The sequence below is a fragment of the Aquarana catesbeiana genome, linkage group LG06 (assembly GCF_042186555.1).
Source record: "Aquarana catesbeiana isolate 2022-GZ linkage group LG06, ASM4218655v1, whole genome shotgun sequence".
Classification (NCBI taxonomy): Eukaryota; Metazoa; Chordata; class Amphibia; order Anura; family Ranidae; genus Aquarana; species Aquarana catesbeiana.
The window spans coordinates 146,667,523-146,688,781 of record NC_133329.1 but is presented as its reverse complement, the minus strand read 5'-3'; the positions used below and the strand labels follow the sequence as shown (position 1 = coordinate 146,688,781).

At 43.9% G+C, this 21,259-nt stretch overlaps 1 protein-coding gene across 1 annotated transcript; it reads left to right on the top strand.

Annotated features, from left to right (window-relative positions):
• Positions 1-270: 270 nt before the first annotated feature.
• On the top strand, positions 271-2,016 carry LOC141101728 (uncharacterized). The gene is made up of 3 exons (XM_073591022.1): positions 271-667; positions 1,204-1,360; positions 1,440-2,016. The coding sequence occupies exons 1-3, from the start codon at positions 630-632 to the stop codon at positions 1,977-1,979; spliced, it is 735 nt and encodes a 244-aa protein (XP_073447123.1). The 5' UTR covers positions 271-629; the 3' UTR covers positions 1,980-2,016.
• The last annotated feature ends 19,243 nt before the right edge of the window (positions 2,017-21,259 follow it).

Sequence of the window (21,259 nt, the reverse complement as noted above, 5' to 3'; positions counted from 1 at the left end):
ACGTCACCTGGCCACGTCACCTGGCCACTTCACCTGCCACGTCACCAGCCACATCAACTGGCCACGTCACCTGGCCACGTCTCCTGCCACGTCACGTGGCCACGTCACCAGCCACATCACCTGGCCACATCACCTGGCCATGTCACCTGGCCACGTCACCTTGACACGTCACCTGCAAAGTCACCTTGCATGTCACCTGCCACGTCACCTGCAAATGTCACCTGCAAAGTCACCTTGCATGTCACCTGGCCATGTCACATGCAAACGTCACCTGCCATGTCACCTGGCCATGTTGTCATCCCCCAGTGTACAGCAAATATATCCTAAACGGCGCAGAGATAATTACAGTACTTCTAGTGAAGCCATTTTATAGGCTTAACTATATGTAAAACTGACAAAAATAGTTGTTAAAAACCACTGTATTCCACATATGGGTTTTAAATAGTATACAAAATTGTCATGTTGTAGTTCTATAAGTTCATTGTGTCTACTGTTCCTATGCAGGTGAAAAAATAATCACAAGGTGGAGATCCCTTAGAGACCGCTATAGGCGGGAACTAAAAGAGGAAGCAAAAGACAGTCGGAGCGGAGCAGGATCGTCCAGTAAAAAGAAAAGCCCCTTCTTTGAGATGCTGGACTTCTTAAGATGTGTGATGGACTTAAGAAGGTAAGTAAATACATTCTTTCTCCCCTATATTAAATTATTTGGCCTAGTCGAAATAATCATATATTCCAAAGAGGAAGAAAACCATGAAAAAAAAAAAAAAAACTGCAGGCATAATGAGCTAGTATGCATGGCATACTAGCTCATTATGAATTTCTTGCCCGAGATCGAAGCCCGCGTATTGGCCCTTGTTCCCCTACACGTCGCCGCCATCACTCCTGGAGTGACTTCCGGGTATCACGGCTCTGGTGCTGTGACTGGCCATAGCCGCGTTTACGTCATGCGTGCGGGAGCCACCAGTCACGGCACGATTGCTTTCAGAAATGGCACGCCTAGTCAGGCGCCGTTGTCTATGTGTTTTCAGCAAAAATCTCCTAATAACTGTGTAGGTTTAGGAGATATTTCTTGCACCTACCTGTAGGTAAAAGTGGTCTGTAAGGTTTACAACCTATTTAACAGTAATGACACACATGGATCTATGTATTGTAATAACTATACTGTACTGAGCTGTAATCTATCTATGTACAAATATTTTACAGTACCACCAGCAACATTTCAGAAACTGAAGAGGAGGGGGATGCAGTGGATACCCAGCCTGCACAAGAGGAAGACGTGGGAGTTACCGAGCAAGGTCCCGAAGAAAACCCGTCCTCCCAATCTACAGCAACAGCCACGCTTGATAGACAACGTGTGCCTGTAAGTATCCTATATAAAATGCCCCTTTTTTAAATGCTGACAAAATAAAATGTGCTAATAAAAATTTTCCACCCCTCAGATTCGTTCTGTTGGAGCTACCACACCGAGGGCCAGGAAACGTCACGGACATCCCAAACGTGACATGGATGCAGCCATGTTAGGTTTTATGGAGGAGATGAGGGCAACAAGAAGGGCTGATACCACCGACCCATTTTCAGACCCCAATAACCAAGATGCAAGTTTTGCTCGGAATTTGTACCACCATTTAGTAAGAGTTCCAAATGATCGTAAAATGGATGTGCAAATGTCCATCTTTAATTTTACAGGTGTGTGCATAAGGGCTGCAATGTCTGGAGAACCCATGCCACCAGTCATTACCCATCACCAACGTCCATACCATGGTGAGCAAGCTCCACAACATTCATTTCATCCATATCATCCAGGCATTAACCCCCATCACCAACGTGCACCAGCCCACACTGGCCAAAATGTTGTACCCCCACCGCAAGTGGCACCCACCTATGAGTCCTCCAGTTCACAGGGTACTTCATACAGCCATTCCTCCCAGTCATCCACTCCCTATTCCACTTCCCACAGTCCTTATTATCAGGACCTTTAAAAAATCCCCATTTTAAGTTGCCCCGTTGTAGTTGGCCACCATTTTTGTAATGAAACACTGAATGTTATGTTTGTGTTTATATTTGTACAAATATTATGTCTGTACATTTTCAATAATTTTTGAGATATTTTGTGTGGTCATTTTCGATTATTAATAAAAATAATTGACTGCATGGAAAATGTAATTTTATTATTGTACTCTATATAAACCAAAAACAACTGATACAAATGAATGTGATGGTCCTAGGGTGAGTGATGATCGATGTTGGCACTAGGAGACTGAAAACAACAAGCTTTATAAACATACACTGATAGAGGTCACAAGACTGCTATACTGCTAACGTGAAAATGTATATTTCGTCAAACTATTGAATTTACATTTTCTATGGGAAAACATATACAATGCAGAGTACAAAAAGAGGGTCAAACATGGTACTAGCAAATTATACCTTATAAAGTGCCTGGTGAATGTTTTTACACATGTTGATACTGCCACGGAACCTCTCCCTCTGGGGACATGAAATAGTTTGCAAACGTATCACGCATGGTAACGACTGAATTGTTGGGTCGCAGTCCAGCAAACCGTACAGAAGGTAAATCGATCTCGTCCTCTTCCTCAACAGTAATTCCTTCTTTCTCACGTATAATGTTATGGAGGACACAACATGCTTGTATAGCTAGTTGGGCATTCTCCAGGCTCAGTTGAATTGTTGTATGGAATATGCGCCACTTGCTTGCCAAAATGCCAAAGGTGCATTCAATAAGGCGCCTTGCACGACTCAACCGATAGTTAAAAATTTTTTTGGGGGGAGTTAGATTGTGCCTGGCATAAGGCCTTAGGAGATGCCTAGAAAGTGCAAATGCCTCATCAGCTACAAGCACATGTGGCATATCTGGCCCTACAGTTCCTGGAAGAGGTTTGTCTGATGGCAAATGAAAGTGGCCCTCAAGTAGTCTTCTCCCCATTGATGATGCTGTAAACACTCTTGAGTCTGCAGTACGTCCATACGCCCCAATATCTACAGCTACAAACTTATAATTACTGTCACAGATTGCCATAAGCACAAGGGAGAAGTATTTCTTATAGTTAAAATATTGTGAGCCAGATCCAGGTGGCATCTGAATTCGGATGTGTTTCCCATCCAGGGCTCCAACACAATTAGGGAATTGGGTCTTCTTCCAAAACCCATTTGCTATTTCCTGCCACGTGGATGTATCTGGAACAGGCATTGCAGTACACCGAAGCTCCTCCCATATTGCTTGACAGGTGTTGTGCACAATTCCAGAAATTGTAGAGGTTCCCACCAAAAAGTAGTGGTTTAGGGACGTATAGGATAGTCCAGATGCCAGAAACCTAGGAAGAGTAGAACAAACGATGAAAGGAATCCTACATTATGCTGGACATAATCAAGCAGAAAGGCTGGTTGGCTTACCTCAGGGTAAGTAGAAATCGCTCCTCTGGTGGCACACAACATCTCATATCCGTGTTCATCCTTTCCAAACGGGGATGCAACTTTTCTAATAAAAAATCAAACGTTGGTACAGACATTCGCGTAAAATTAAAAAATTTTTGTGGGAAACGTCGCATGTCTGCATACTGCAGAGCAAAAAACCCTTCAGTGGGCCTCTTGAGCAGCATGGGATGTGTCCAGTACCTGCGTCTTGCAGAAATCTTCCTGGTCATGCTTTTCTTTCTCCTCCAATAAGATAGCATGACAAATAATGTCACATGCTCCAAAAATCTGACAAAATCCATTGCTGTAAATAAGCACGTACACTACAGCAAGGAATCAGGAAACACAAAGCAAGCTGAAACCACAAAGCAGCATGGGAAGCACAATGCACGCTGGGGAATACAAAGAATCATGGGAAAATTCCCATAATTCATAAAAAAATGATAAAAGACAGTTCTGAACAAAAAAAAAAAAAAACGGACATAAACGGATGAAAAACGGACATAAACGGATATAAAGCGGATGCAAAAAGGATGATAACGGAAGGAAAACGGATGACAACGGATGAAAAACGGATGACAACGGATGAAAAACGGATGACAACGGATGAAAAACGGACGACAACGGACGACAACGGAAGGAAAACGGATGGAAAACGGATGACAACGGAAGGAAAACGGAAGTGAAAATGGATGAAAACTGATGTTTACTGACAACAAAATACGTGACTGAACTGAACTAATGAACGGTCCGCACGTGTGAAAGGGGCCTAACAAAAAAATCAAAATAACAAAGGTCCATAAAATCAATCCGTGAATGAAAAAATAGAGTCTATATTGAAGGATGGAACATCAAAAAAATTCGGTAGTGAAGATAAATCCGCAGTGATATTAGTGAAGGTCCACACTGGAGTGCTAAGTGTAATATATAAATCTCCTCCACCACTGAAAAGTAATGCCGCTTACCAGAAAGTAATGGTTCCTTATTACAGGGGACCACACTGGGCAGATGGCTGTAACCCCAGCCCGGGATCTCCCTGGCAGGCACTGGACTCCAAAACGTCAGCGGAAGTAGTCAGCAGACAGGACCGGTATTGTGACAATATTGTACCAAAAAAACAGGAAAACTCCACATAGTGTAAATCCTAATACATTTATTCAGGTAAAAAGACAAGTGGTAACTTACAGAAAGATGAATAAAATGCGCATGGTAAAAGTAACGAGCCGGCCGGCTTCCACAAAGCCCGTATGCTTCCGGGACTGCAGCGGTGACATCAGAACGTAGCTCCTCCTCCCTACGTCGTTTCGTCACTAGCGAACGTGGTCACGGGATCACAGAGCAGGTAAGTATACCATGTTTGTTATTTTTAAACAAAAAAAAAAAACAAGACTTTAATACTTTAAGGGTTTTTTGTCGTTCTTTTGTCACAAGGTTTTGAAGAAAAACATTTTTAATTTCTTGCTTCATTTTCCAAAATTTTGTAGCAACAAGTGAGATCTGCAAAATACTCGCCATGCCTCTTATCACCTTAGAGTGTCTACTTTTCAATACGGTGTCATTTGGGGGATGTTTTGTACTATCCTGGCATTTCAGGGCCTCTGAAACCGTGATAGGTAGTCAGGAAGTGAAATGAAGAAGTTACACCCTTTGAAAGCCTGAAGGTGGTCATTGGATTTTGGGCTCCCGCTTGTAGCTAGGCTCCCGAAAAGTCTCTCACATGTGGTATCCCCATACTTTGGAGAAGTAGCAGAATGTGTTTTGGGGTGTAATTCTACATATACCCATGGCATGTGTGAGAAATATCTCATTAACCACTTGCCACACAGTCATGTACTGTACATGTACGTCATGGTGTTCAGGCAGTTATACTGGGACCATGCTGCAGCTGTCAGCCATAACCCCAATTTCATATTTTTCAGCCGTAAATGCCCTACACTGTTAAAGCAATTTGAGCAGCTAATTGGCCACTGGATCACTTTTACAAGCAGCAGAATAGGTTGCCTCTCCCTCCTGCCGATCTCCAGAGTTTTTTTGTTGTTTTCCGAGCTCTTCCATCCCACCGGAGAGCTCCGGATAAGATCAGGCAGTTCCTGATGGTAGCAAAAGGAGGTGATCGGGAACCAGAACGTCCCTGATTACCTCTATGGTGTAGGAGATCGGAAGCTAAAAGCATTTAGTCACTTCTGGTTAGGGAAAATGTAAACAGAGCCATTTTTTTCTGGAAAGCATGAGATCAATGTTTGTTTGTTTTTTTTTATCTCATGCTTTTCAGGGTAGAGGAAAGATCTGAGGTCTCCATGTCTCCATAATAAGGACTTGTCATGTCATCACAAGGGATCAAAAAAAAATTAAAGGAACAGTGTAAAAATATATTTTTTTTAAATAAAATTTATAATAATAAAAAAATCATTCCTTCCCCCCATACATGTGCACACAGTCAAATGCATACATAGGTCATGCACACATATGTATAACGGTGGTTGCACCACACATGTGGGGTATCGCCACAAAAGTTATAGAGGGCAATAATTCTAGCTCTAGACATCCTGTGTAACTCTAAACTGGCAAGCTATTTTTATTTATAAAGAGTCGCCTATAGGGAAATTTAAGTATCGTACACGAACATGTGCACTTTTAAAGCATGACATGATACATATGTATTTACGCGGCATAACATTATCTTTTATATTTTTACAAAAACTGGATTATATATTGTGGGTTTTTTTGCATTAAAATTCATTAAAGTGTAATTTTCACCAAAAAAAAATTGCATTTGAAAAATTGCTGCGCAAATAGTGTGACATAAAAAAACTGCGACCACTATTTTATCCTCTAGGGCCTCTGCTAAAAAAATCTACACTATATTATTATTAATGGGGACACCTGCCTTTACACTCACATGAACTTTAATGACATCCTCACAAGTGGGTGAACTGCTCCAGTAGTGTACTGAAGAAAATGCCGTCCTCAAAGTGGAACCCAGGTGCAGGCTCAGCACGAGCAATATTGAAGAAATTGATTCTGGACAGCTGCACTCTGATAAAAGCCTTTATTGTAATGAATAGTCAACGTTCATGTGACAACAGAAGCAGGACAAACAGCTGACGCGTTTCACAAGATCATTTTTGCTTAGTCATAGCTATAACTAAGCAACAATTATCTTGTGAAATGCGTCAGCTGTTTGTCCTGATTCTGTTGTCACATGAACATTGACTATTCATTACAATAAAGACTTTGGAGTGCTGCTGTCCAGAATCCATTTCTTCAATTTTAATGGCATCCCAGTCTTAGTCCGTAGGGTTCAATATTGAGTTGGCCCACCCTTTGCAGCTATAACAGCTTCAACTCTTCTGGGAAGGCTGTCCACAAGGTTTAGGATTGTGTTTATGGAAATGTTTGACCATTCTTCCAGAAGCGCATTTGTGAGGTCAGGCACTGATGTGGACAAGAAGGCCTGGCTCGCAGTCTCCACACTAATTCATCTCAAAGGTGTTCTATCGGGTTGAGGTCAGGTCTCTGTGCAGGCCAGTCAAGTTCCTCCACCCCAAACTCGCTCATCAATGTCTTTATGGACCTTGTCTGTGCACTGGTGCACAGTCATGTTGGAACAGGAAGGGGCCATCCCCAAACTGTTCCCACAAAGTTGGGAGCATGAAATTGTCCAAATGTCTTGGTATGCTGACACCTTAAAGGGACACTCCACTTTCGTGTGGAAAGAAAATAGCAAATAAAGAAAAATTAATATAGAGTATACAGTTGCGACAAAAGTCATATTGTGATTGAATGTTATTAACTATTACCTTTTCTTTTCAATCCGCAGCCGCTGTCATTTTATGAAAATGCAATGCAATATGGCTACCTGAAGTTGTTCTGTACACAGAATGTGTACTGACCACCCCCCAGAAATCATTTCCTGCTTGTGTGATTGGCTCAACAGTTTTCCCAGAAGTCTGCCTAAGATACAAGTCAGATATCAGGCATCACCTGGAACAAAAATTTAATTTTTGGTGAGATACTCTAAATAGGAACACATCTTAAAAAATATACGCTTGTTAACCACTTAAGCCCCGGACCATTTGGCTACCTAAAGACCAGAGGACTTTTTACAATTTGGCACTGTGCTGCTTTAACTGGTAATTGCGCGGTCATGCAATGCTGTACCCAAACTAAATTTGCATCCTTTTGTTTAGAGAGGGGTAGAGAAGGAAGCGCCACCTGAGTGTAGTATTAACAAATGATGTTTAATGACACCAGGTAAAAACACACTTACAGGATAAAAACATATAAAAGGCTCATCTGTATAGGTATGTGGTCCTCGGTGTTCCCTCTGATCCTTTGGTGGTGACGCTGCAGAGATGCTGGGCTGCAGAAGGTGGATTACCAGCCGGGAGCTCCTTCTGTGGCCATCTGGAACTAGGGGCCGGCATGGAGCGCACGTGGAGCGTGCATGACGTCACAGGTCGTCCGTCTGCTTCCGGGTTCGGTATCCAGGGAACGGATCGTCCAGGGAGGAGGGCTAGCAGGGAGGTTGAGAGAAGGCTACGCGCTCGGAGCCACTGCTCCTTCAATAGGCCTCTATGGACTAAGTTGCTCAGCCCTTTATATCTCCTGGTATATATGGACTTGTGTGTTTGCGCTTACAGTTACCAATACTCTGTTGTGTCCTTTTGTTTACACAAATAGAGATTTCTTTTGATGGTATTTGTTTGCCTCTGCGATTTTTATTTTTTGCGATATATACAGAAAAAGATATATACAGAAAAAGACCGAAAATTTTGAAAAAAATTATATTTTCTACTTTTTGTTATAAGAAAAATCCAATAAACTCAATTTTAGTCATACATTTAGGCCAAAATGTATTCAGACACACGTCTTTGGTAAAAAAAATGTCAATAAGTGTATATTTATTGGTTTTCGCAAAAGTTATAGCGTCTACAAACTAAGGTACATTTTTTGCAATTTACATAGCTTTTAGTTTATGACTGCCTATCTCATTTCTTGAGGTGCTAAAATGGCAGGGCAGTACAACCCCCCCCCCCCAAATGATCCCATTTTGGAAAGTAGACACCCCAAGGAAATTTCTGAGAGGCATGTTGAGCCCATTGAATATTTAATTTTTTTGTCCCAAGTGATTGAATAATGACAAAAAAAAAAAATTACAAAAAGTTGTCACTAAATGATATATTGCTCACACATGCCATCGTTATATGTGGAATTGCACCCCAAAATACATTTTGCTGCTTCTCCTGAGTATGGGGATACCACATGTGTGGGACTTTTTGGGAGCCTAGCCACGTACGGGGCTCCGAAAACCAAGCACTGCCTTCAGGATTTCCAAGGGCGTAAAATTTTTATGTCACTCCTCACTACCTATCACAGTTTTGAAGGCCATAAAATTGCAAGATGGCACAAACCCCAGATGCCCCCATGCTTCGGCATATATATATTTTAGGCACAGATTGCATTAAAAAAATGTTTTATTTTTTACTATTTTTTTGTATTTGCTTTGCAGGATTGGTATTTCTTACTGTTATACTGTAATGTTACAGTATATCGGTGTGATAAAATGCTTTCCCAATTTCCCAATGGTGTTGTTTACATCCGGCGAAATCTAAGTCATGAAATGCTTGTAGCTTCCGGTTTCCTAGGCTATAGAGATGATTGGAGCCATTCTGGTATCTGATCGGCTCTATGGTCAGCTGGCGGAACCACCGGATGCATTCTCAGGCTCCCTGTTGGGACAGGAGAGCCAGAGAAAACCATGGAAGACGGTGGGAGGGGGGACATTCCCTCCCACTGCTTGTAAAAGCAGTCTAGAGGCTAATTAGCTGCTAGGATTGCTTTCACATGAAAGCCGACCGCTGGCTGAAAAGAATGATACCTAAACCCGCAGGCATCATTCTGGTATAACCACTCAAAGTCCAGCAACATAACCAGTACGTTGCTGGTCCTTGTTGGGCATATATTGTAATCTTTGTTTTCATGCAGCCTGTGGGCTGAACGAAAAAAAGAGATTGATTGGTGGGTATGCCCACCATTAGAATACCTCCCTTCATCCACCCACTTGTAATGATGGGCATACATGCACCATTTTGTTTTTAACTGTGGTGGTGAAATCACCTCCTACAGCGCTGGAGTCACGGCTTTATGTATCGTGGGAGCAAAAGCTGTTGCTGTCAAGATAAATAAATCTGCGCTGCAATTGAATGGCGTACCTGCTAAGCAAATGATACTTAACAATAAAACAAAGTAACATTACAGTATAACAGTAAGACATACCATACCTGGAAAGCAAATACAAAAAAAACATAGTAAAGAGTAAAACATTTTTTAACGCAATCTGTGCCTAAAATATATATATATGCCGAAGCATGGGGGCATCTGCCCCAAAAGTTAGGAGCAAATCGCTCCTCCATCCCTGCTGCCCCCATGCTTCTGCACATATGCTCTTTTTTTTAACTGTGGTGGTGAAATCACCTCCTACAGCACTGGAGTCACGGCTTTAGGTATCGTGGGAGCAAATGCTGTTGCTGTCAAGATAAATAAATCCGCACTGCAACTGAATGGTGTACCTGCTAAGCAAACGATGGTTAACAATAAAACAAAGTAACATTACAGTATAACAGTAAGAAATACCATACCTGCAAAGCAAATACAAAAAAATAGTAAAAAATAAAACATTTTTTAACGCAATCTGTGGCTAAAATATATATATGCCGAAGCATGGGGGCATCCGCCCCCAAAGTTAGGAGCAATTCGCTCCTCCACCCCTGCTGCCCCCATGCTTCGGCATATATGCTCTTTTTTTTTCCTGTGGTGGTGAAATCACCTCCTACAGCGCTGGAGTCACGGCTTTATGTATCGTGGGAGCAAACGCTGTTGCTGTCAAGATAAATAAATCTGCGCTGCAGCTGAATGGCGTACCTGAAAACAAAAAAATGGTTAACAATAAAACACAGTAAACAGTAAAGTATAAAAAAATTACATACCTGAAAAATCAAACATGGTAAAACATAATAACAATAAAACATTGCAGAATAGAATACAGTAAAAAAGAGCAGAACAATAGAGAGAGAATAGAGAGAGAGAGAACAATAAAACCACAACTATTTTTGTTTTTTTATGTCTTTTTTTTTACTTTTTTTTTACACTTTTTTTTTGTAACTGTAACGGTTGTAAGTGTAACGGTTTCAGGTTCGGGTCCCTCAAAATGCGATGGCATCTTGGGAGACCCTGTGAAAGTGTGTCCTAGTCTGTGCAGTGCTGTACCCTACGCTAATACTCCATTAGTGTATGGTAGCGTTCAAAACATTCACCAATAGGGATGAGCCGAACACCCCCCTGTTCGGTTTGCACCAGAACATGCGAACAGGAAAAATGTTCGCTCGAACACGCGAACACCGTTAAAGTATATGGGACACGAACATGAATAATCAAAAGTGCTAATTTTAAAGGCTTATATGCAAGTTATTGTCATAAAAAGTGTTTGGGGACCCGGGTCCTGCCCCAGGGGTCATGGATCAATGCAAAAAAAAGTTTTAAAAATGGCCGTTTTTTCAGGAGTAGTGATTTTAATAATGCTTAAAGTCAAACAATAAAAGTCTCCCCCCATGCCATGGGTGCGGAGCGGCCTGAGGAGAAGAGGATAGAAGACGCCGCGGAGGAGATGCTGGACGAGAACGCCGGAGGAAGAACCAGAAGAACCAGAAGAAGAAGATGAAGGAAGATAGAAGAAAGAAGAAGCATTTAAATAAAGGAATTGTCAAAAACTGTCTCTTGTAATTTTTAACATTTTTGACAGTTTTTTAGTGAAATGGTAGGGGTAAGTACCCCCTTACCATTTCACACGGGGGGGCCGGGATCTGGGGGTCCCCTTGTTAAAGGGGGCTACCAGATTCCGATAAGCCCCCCGCCCGCAGACCCCCACAACCACCGGCCAGGGTTGTGGGGATGAGGCCCTTGTCCTCATCAACATGGGGACAAGGTGTTTTGGGGGGCTACCCCAAAGCACCCTCCCAATGTTGAGGGCATTGGCCTGGTACAGTTCAGGAGGGGGGGGGCCGCACTCTTGTCCCCCCCCTCTTTTCCTGAGGGTCTGGTATGGATTTTTGGGGGGACCCCACGCCTTTTTTTTTTTTTTTTTTTTGGCGCGGGGTTCCCCTTAAAATCGGGTCTGGTATGGAATTTAGGGGGAACCCCACATCATTTTTTTTTTAAATTTTGGCAGGAGTTCCCCTTAATATCCATACCAGACCTGAAGGGCCTGGTATGGAATTTAGGGGGACTCCCACGTCATTTTTTTTTTTTAATTTTGGTTCGGGGTTTCCCTGTGGGGAATTCCCATGCCGTTTTTATCAATGAACTTCTATGTGTATTGTCGGCAATGCAATAGCCGCGGGTAGTTTTAAATGGGTTTTTTCCTTCGAAATGTCATTTTGCTGTCAGACTGTTCTAAACACGGGAAACATGCGCCCCTTTACAGGCATACTATAGACACCCCCCAGGTACGAAATGTAAAGGGATATTACACTTTTATTGTTTGACTTTAAGCATTATTAAAATCACTGCTCCTGAAAAAACGGCCGTTTTTAAAACTTTTTTTTGCATTGATCCATGTCCCCTGGGGCAGGACCCGGGTCCCCAAACACTTTTTTGACAATAACTTGCATATAAGTCTTTAAAATTAGCACTTTTGATTTCTCCCATAGACTTTTAAAGGGTGTTCTGCGGCATTCGAATTTGCCACGAACACCCCAAATTGTTCGCTGTTCGGCGAACTTGCGAACAGCCAATGTTCGAGTCGAACACGAGTTCGACTCAAACTCGAAGCTCATCCCTATTCACCAATGCAGAGACCAGGATTGTCAGGACAGGAGGGACAATAATAACGGGTGTCACGCCTATATCCGCGATTGCTACAGACACATCTTCTTTGGGGGACTTGTTAGGTAGGGGTACCAGAGAGGACATAAGGAAAATGCCTCTCATGCAGCCGGCTTACTGCATTTGGATTGGGAAGGTGAGGTGAAGCACCGTCTGGAAACAGAAGGACTCTGATGATCCCTTCCTGGAATTTAAGGAAGGATCCAGTCCGTCCTGAAGCTCTGTATAGCACGCGATTGTGGATAGGCGGATATTGGGAGTTGTTTCCTGGGAATGCCCCTCCGGAAGAGACCGGGAGGGAATGGCGCAAACACTAACGGGATTTGCAGGGGGCTTCCAGCTGGGCATTCTGTGTGCCCTCTGTTTTCTGCAACATCTATGGAAGTGGCAGTGAGGTTCCTCGTGCAAAGAGGATTGTTTCTCTCTCTCTAGCCGGGCATAGCAAGATTTTTCCCTATCATTTCTTTGGATGCTCCATTTTTCATGAACTGGAGCAATGACAGCAAATGCGGATTCGAAGTAGTGCTGCAGAACTTTTGATTGTGACGACCAGACCTCACTGAATGTTTTTTGGGTTTTTTTGGGGATGAAGCTGCATACCGGAACTGTTTTTGTGTTTAGTTGGGGACATTCTTCTGGTATAATAGCAGGGGGGATGTTTTAACTGTCACAGCCCAATTGCTTGTAACTATTGTCTGGTGTATAAATCCAGAAATGTCATTGAAGGTTGATAACACCGCTGGGTGGGAAAAGGAAGGTCCCCTGACGTTCCATAGCACTGGTCCTTTGGACCGTAAAGGTCATGACAGATAAGGTTAACATAGTGTCCTGGAACGTCAGGGGCCTCAATAACAAATTCAAAAGGGCCTCAATCTTTAAATATTTAAAGCACTATAAGCCACACCTTATAGCACTAGATATTTTTAATAGTTGTATACTGATAATTAATGTATATCTGCCTCCTCCCTTCAAGGTTCAAATTCTGTATGACATGTTGACTAGGCTGGCTCAATATATACATGGTTGTGCTGGGAGACTTTAACGCTTTTTTGGACGCGGCGTTGGATTCTTCCAATCAAGGCAGGGCGAGTTCTGCCGACCTGCAGAGCTGGGCTTCGGTGGCTGGTGTGGTGGAGTTATGGAGATGGAAGCATCCATCAGATCGATGCTTCTCTCACATATCAACGACCCATGGCTCCTCCGCGAGAATAGACCTGGCATTTGGTAATAATCTTATGATGCCTTATGTGACGAGTATCGAATATTTGGCAGGGGGTCTGTCAGATCACAGTCCTCTCTCTCTCACTCTGGCCTTTCGGTATCTCCTAGTTGGTTGCAGCACGAGCAGGTTGCTGCCCAGCTGGAGGAGGCTATCCAGAAGTATTGGACTTCTAATGTTGACACAGCAGAGCCCCCAGTGGTCTGGTATGCCTTCAAGGCGGTTGCCAGAGGGCAATGCATATCAGCCATTAAGACTGTCTGTGTCAATGAGAATGAGGAATATAACAGCATACAACAGGAAGAGAGAGACTGTGCTAGGGTCCATGTGGTGTCCCCCTCGAGGGCCTCGTATGGATCCCTTCTGGAGGTTAGACGGCGTTTGTCGCTGTTAGTCAAAGGGCTGACAAAAACGGAGGAGTCTCAGAAAATGCACAGGGTCTTTGCTGAGGGAGACAAGAATGGGCATGCTGGTGGTGGTGGATCACCCTCCGTTGGGTCACATTACAGTTATTAAAGACAAGGGGGGAGCACTGGTCAGTGATTTGACACTTATCATGCAGGAGTTTGTGGATTTTTCTCGTCACTATATTCTCCCACCCCCCGTATGACACGGCGGAATTGGACAATGTACTTATGAAACTGCCTATACCTCGGTTGTCTGAAGAAGATTGTGCCCTGTTAGAGGCCAAAATCACGGTCAAGGAGATCGAGGCTGCAATGTTCGCTTATCCGCTGAACAAGGCTCCCGGCTGGATGGCCTCCCGGCAGACTTTTACAAAGCTAAAGTTGAATCATTAGCTGTTAGATTTAACTGGTTACTAGAACACTGTCTAGAACGCTCCTCTTTGCCAGATTCTATGATGGAAGCATATATGATTCTTTTGCCAAAACCAGGGAAGGACCTGACTGAATGTGCATCCTACCGTCCTATAGCCCTCCTGAATACAGACCTTAAAATTCTAACCAAACTGTTGGCAACTAGACTTGCCCAGGTTATCCAAACAATAGTTAATATAGACCAAACTGGGTTTATGCCAGGTAAATCGATGGATACCAACCTCAGGAGACTATTCACACATTTACAACTCCCCTCCACTGACTCTAGAATTGTGGTATCCATAGATATAGCAAAGGCCTTCGACTCCGTAGATTGGCTTTTCATGAGTAAGGTCTTGGAGGTTATGGGATTTGGACCACACTTTCGGAAGTGGATCTCCATGTTATATAAGAACCCCAAAGTGGCTATACATATGGGAAAGGCGGTGTCAACATTTTTTGCAGTAAGTAGGGGTACCAGACAGGGCTGCCCACTGTCCCCTTTCCTTTTTGCCCTGGTTATGGAGCCCCTGGCTATCGCCTTGCGTACCTCTGGAAGGGTCCAGGATATTTCGGGTGGGTACAATTCATGAAACATTGCCACTGTACGCCGATGAAATGCTCCTGTTTCCTGAGGACCCAGGGAGCTCACTGAAGGTCGTACTGGAAATCTTGGATGACTTCGCCAGGTTCTCGGGGTTACAGGTGAATAGGGATGAGCCGAACACCCCCCCGGTTCGGTTCGCACCAGAACCTGCGAACGGACCGAAAATTTGCACGAACGTTAGAACCCCATTGACGTCTATGGGACTCGAATGTTCGAAATCAAAAGTGCTCATTTTAAAGGCTAATTTGCATGGTATTGTCCTAAAAAGGGTTTGGGGACCCGGGTCCTACCCCAGGGGACATGTATCAATGCAAAAAAAACTTTTAAAAACGGCTTGCTTAAAGTAAAAAAAAAAAAAGTGAAATATTCCTTTAAATATCGTACCTGGGGTGTGTCTATAGTATGCCTGTAAAGTGGCGCGTGTTTCCCGTGTTTACATGTGGGTAATGTCCGTTGATGTCCGAGCTTCCATATGGAGAAGACTGTCTCGGGATAGCAACGTCACAACTTCACCATCTACCAGCCCTTGGTATCCTACCTCCTTTGCCAGTGAGCAACCTAAGCCTGTTTGACCCATATAGCGTATGCTCGGTGGGTCCCAACTTTCTGGTAAGCCTCCAGTCATCTCGGTTGGTGGTTGTGCACAAGTGGTTATCAGCACACGTTGGAATATATCAGAAATTTTCACGAGTATACGGTTTTGGAATTCATCACCATTGCAACATTTATGTTCACTGCACCTGCATATTTTGTTTTGGACTTTATTGCTATTATTGCATCTTGCCATCACGTTTGGTGACCCTAAGGGTTTATTATATGAGTGACTTTTATGTATGAATTTTCACAAAATATACAAAACACCATTTTTTCACAATTTATTGTACATGTGGTACAGCAATAATTTTTCTCATTTCTTAGCGCTACACCTGGTTTTATATCACCTCTGAACCTGCCCCTGCAGAGCTGACAGAACCTCTGCCCCAGTGTGGCTCCTGTCCCCCAAGCACACCAGCTCAAGCACCGCATGGCATCTTTTGGCCTGCGTACTTGCGTAGCCCCTTGAACGGCTACGGAGCACCGCTGGTTCCGAGGACAAAGCACAGGAAGAGGCCATGGAGGAAGAAGAAGAGGAGGGGGTGGAGGAGAGAGGTGTGTCACAATCATTAGCATTTTGGAGGCGTGGTGGCGGAACAACCTCCAACACTACTGCACCTTGTCCTGCATCCTTCCCAGCTGCCAGCAGAGTCACCCAATGCGCCGTGAAACTTAGGTAACGTCCCTGTCCATGCCTGCTGGACCATGAGTCAGCGGTAATATGCACCTTACCGCTGACCGCCCTGTCCAGCGAGGCATGGACATTGCCTTCCACATGCCGGTAGAGAGCCGGAATCGCCTTCCGTGAGAAAAAGTGGCGTTTGGGTACCTGCCACTGAGGAACCGCACATTCCACAAACTCACGGAAGGGGGCAGAATCTACCAACTGAAAAGGCAGCAGTTGAAGTGCTAGCAATTTTGCCAGGCTAGCATTCAACCGCTGGGCATGTGGATGGCTGGGAGCAAACTTCTTTCGGCGGTGCAGCAGCTGGGGCAGGGAAATTTGCCTGGTACAATCTGATGTCGGTGTACCAAAAGCAGATTGCCCACAAGTACTTGGCTGTGACACACCTAATTCTACACCTTCATTCCTCTCAGTGCAGGTCTCAGAGAGGACTGAAGTAGAGGTCGACCGATATGGGTTTTTCTCTGGCCGATGCCGATGCCGATATTTAGAAATCGCGGTGGCCGATGGCCGATATATGATGCCGATTTTTTTGGGCCGATATATTAGGCCGATTTTTTTTTTTTTTTTCTTTTTCCCCCTTCATCTCATAAAATCTAACAGTTAGACCCCTTTCACACTGGGGCATTTTTTTAGGCTAAAAATAGCGCCTGTAAAGTGCCAGTAAAATGGCTCCCCTCCAGTCTCAGTGTGATATCCCGAGTGCTTTCACACTGAGGCGATGCGCTGGCAGGATGTAAAAAAAAAGTCCTGCAAGCGGCATCTTTGGAGCGGTGTATACCGCTGCTCCACCACTCCTGCCCATTAAAATGAATGCGCACCGCTGCCGAAGCACCTGCATAACGTTTTGGCAGCAGCACTTCAGGGGCGCATTTAACCCCTTCCTCGGCCGCTAGCTGGGTTATAAGCGCCCCGCTAACAGCCGAATAGCGCCGCTAAAATGACGGTAAAGCGCCGCTAAAACTAACAGCGTTTTACCGTCAACGCATGCCCGCTCCAGTGTGAAAGCAGCCTTAAGTAATAAGTGATACAGAAAATTTTTTACATTTAAACATTTATTGAACAAAACAAACCTCCAATCAGTTCACTTGTATGTAGAATTTAGATTAAAAAAAAACTATATCTTAAATATTAAATACACAAAAACAGGTAATCAAAACTTTTGGACGAAAAAAAAAAAATGGGCTAACTTTACTGTTTTATTTATTTTTTTTTTAATTAGTGTATTTTTTAAAAAAAAAATTGCGTTTGAAAGACCGCTGCGCAAATACCGTGTGACATAAAATATTGCAACAACCGCTATTTTATTCCCTAGGGTCTCTGCTAAAAAAAATATATATAATGTTTGGGGGTTCTAAGTGATTTTCTAGCAGAAAATACAGGATTTTTACTTGTAAGCAACAAATGTCAAAAAAGATTTAGTCTTTAAATGGTTAAACTGAAAACTTCTCCACGGAGTTCAGTCTATTGATAAAAAGAACCCGAAGAGATACAAATGTATCTTCTTATCAGATTTGGCAGGCTGCCCAGAGGAGGAGAGAAAACAAACTTCAAACAGCTTGCAATTGACTTCTATTACAGAAGTCATTTGCAAGTCCCGCTGAAGTTATAATCGGCTTTTTTTATCAGCACAATCGGCCGATGCCGATTAAGTAAAAAAAGCCAAATATCGGCCGATATATCGGCCGGCCGATATATCGGTCGACCTCTAGACTGAAGGTATAGTGGAGTTGGAGATCTCAGCTGATGAGGAGCAAGGAGAGGTCCTCTTTGTTCTTTGGTGTGGGTCTTTTAGATACGCTTGCCAACGAACTGCATGGCAGGTCAACATATGTCTGGTTAAGCATGTGGTACCCAAGCGGGAGATGTTTTGGCCATGCGAGATACGCTTGAGACATATGTAGCAAATAGCAGCGGTGCGATCTAATGCACTCGTCTCAAAAAAGGCCCACACCAAAGAACTTTTTGAATAACGCGCAGAGACTGCAGCGCCCTGCACATGTGGAGCTTTGGGGTGTGATGCAGTCAAGGTGCTGCCCTTAGGCTGGCCCCTGGAGGGCATCCTGCCTCGTTGGTGATGTGTCGCCTCCTCCTCCTCCTCTCTCCTATTAGGCACCCACGTTGAGTCAATGACCTCATCATCCCCTCCCTCCTCATCACTGGAGCAAAGCTGGCAGTATGCTGCAGCAGGGGGAGCATGACTGCCAGATTGCTGTCCTTCTTGGGCACCCCCTCTGTCCGTGCTCATGTTACTGCCTTCATCGAGCTCAGTATCATCATCAGAGCCTTCCAAATGCTGGACATCCTCCTGGAGCATGTACCCAACACTGTGGTCAAACAGTTCGAGGGACTCCTCAGGAGGATATGGTGGGGCTAGGGAAGGAGTCACTGATGACATTGAGCCAAGGGAAGAGGCTGCTGCTTTGCCAGACAAAGTACCCTGGGCATGGGTGAGAGAGGATGAGGAGGATGAGGACGGCTTGGTCATCCACTCGACCAAGTCTTCCGCATGTTGCGGCTCAACGCGGCCAGCTGCCGAAAAAAAGGCCAAGCGTGTCCCACGGCCACGTGCTGATGAGGATGCACCGTCTCCACGACCAGCACTAGACACAGAGCCTGCTTGCCCTCTCTTATTGGCTTGTGACTGTCTGCCTCTCCTTCTTGGCCTTTTAGACATACTAATGGCCTGTAGCTGCACTAAGCTGGGATATATATATATATATATATATATATATATATATATATATATATGTACTGATACTGCAGCTAGCAAAATCAACTGCCTGCCTGTAGTATGAGAACACCACCAACCTTCTACAGGTAGCTTTAGCTGAACACTGTGCAGAGCTCGCAAAAAACTAACTTGTAGCTTTTTTAGCTGCCTGCGGTAGTGATAGGATCAGGAAAACACCACCAACCTTCTACAGGTAGCTTTAGCTGAACACTGTGCAGAGCTCGCAAAAAAATAACTTGTAGGTTTAGCTGGACACTGTGAGGAGGACGCACCACACTAACTTGTAGTTTTAGCTGAACACTGTGAGCAGGACGCACCACACTAACTTGTAGGTTTAGCTGAACACTGTGAGGTGGACGCACCGCACTAACTTGTAGTTTTAGCTGAACACTGTGAGGTGGACACACCACACTAACTTGTAGTTTTAGCTGAACACTGTGAGCAGGACGCACAGCACTAACTTGTAGTTTTAGCTGAACACTGTGAGCAGGATGCACCGCACTAACTTGTAGGTTTAGCTGAACACTGTGAGGTGGACGCACCCCACTAACTTGTAGGTTTAGCTGAACACTGTGAGCAGGACGCACCCCACTAACTTGTAGTTTTAGCTGAACACTGTGAGCAGGACGCACTGCACTAACTGTAAATAGTCTAGATGCCTGACTGTGGTACTAATAGGATCAAAAGAACACCAGCAATTTTCTTCAGGTAGCTGTATATACTGTAACAAGACAAGCCTGCCTGTCAGTAAGAAGATAACAGGAACGGATCTAGCTGAACACTGTGAGCAGGACGCACTGCACTAACTTGTAGCTTTAGATGAACACTGTGCAGAGGTCTCACTACACTAACTTGTAGGTTTAGCTGAACACTGTGAGCAGGACGCACAGCACTAACTTGTAGTTTTAGCTGAACACTGAGCAGGACACACCGCACTAACTTCTAGGTTTAGCTGAACACTGTGAGGTGGACGCACCGCACTAACTTCTAGGTTTAGCTGAACACTGTGAGGTGGACGCACCACACTAACTTGTAGTTTTAGCTGAACACTGTGAGCAGGACGCACCGCACTAACTTCTAGGTTTAGCTGAACACTGTGAGGTGGACGCACCACACTAACTTCTAGTTTTAGCTGAACACTGTGAGCAGGAGGAAGTAGAGAGAAGATGTTGGAAGTGGCCGCAGAGGAGTTGGCCTGTTGATGAGTCTGGACGGTTGAGGTTACGACGGGATCCCTACCTTTTTCTCCTCTCCCCTCCCCCTTTGGAAGTTGAGGACATCTGAGGATCCATCCTGCCAGCCTTGGTGGCTAAACAAGCTTTCTGGGACTTGTAAGACGTATGTCTTTTCAAGTCACCTGGTTCCGGTAAGCCTCCTCCGATGCTTTGGTGGTGGTCCCGACACTCATCTAGAAGTTTCATTTACCTGGTGTTCCATCTACTCACTTGGCAGAAATTTTTTCACCATTGTTTTCATTAATCAATATTCAGAGACTTTTTTGGGTGGTGGGTGTTGAATTCCATTTAGATCATAATTTTTAGCATTTTGGACACTTTTGTTATAAAAAAAAAAAAAAAATTTTTTTCACCTTTATATCACTTTTATATTTCTTCACATTGTTTTTTCACTATATTAATTTATTCTGATATATATAGTATGTGGCACCTTGCTTAATTTGTATTGTATTTAGTCATTTATATGCAATCTTGAATTCGATGAATTGTTTTTCGTGGGCCCCTCAGTAATGGTTTGGGCCTAGTTCACTTTGTTTTTTCATTATATTTACACTTATAGCGCTACACTTTATATGGTTCCTACTGTGAGCAGGACGCACTGCACTAACTTGTAGCTTTAGATGAACACTGTGCAGAGGTCTCACTACACTAACTTGTAGGTTTAGCTGAACACTGTGAGCAGGACGCACAGCACTAACTTGTAGTTTTAGCTGAACACTGTGAGCAGGACGCACCGCACTAACTTCTAGGTTTAGCTGAACACTTTGAGGTGGACGCACCACACTAACTTGTAGTTTTAGCTGAACACTGTGAGCAGGACGCACCGCACTAACTTGTAGGTTTAGCTGAACACTGTGAGGTGGACGCACCACACTAACTTGTAGTTTTAGCTGAACACTGTGAGCAGGATGCACTGCACTAACTTGTAGCTTTAGATGAACACTGTGCAGAGGTCTCACTATACTAACTTGTAGGTTTAGCTGAACACTGTGAGCAGGACGCACCGCACTAACTTGTAGTTTTAGCTGGACACTGTGAGGAGGATGCACCGC

Coding starts and splice junctions, on each gene's coding strand:
- LOC141101728 (XM_073591022.1), top strand. CDS start 630: ATGCTGGACTTCTTAAGATGTGTGATGGACTTAAGAAG. Junction 668..1,203: donor TGTGTGATGGACTTAAGAAG/GTAAGTAAATAC, acceptor AATATTTTACAG/TACCACCAGCAACATTTCAG. Junction 1,361..1,439: donor TTGATAGACAACGTGTGCCT/GTAAGTATCCTA, acceptor TCCACCCCTCAG/ATTCGTTCTGTTGGAGCTAC.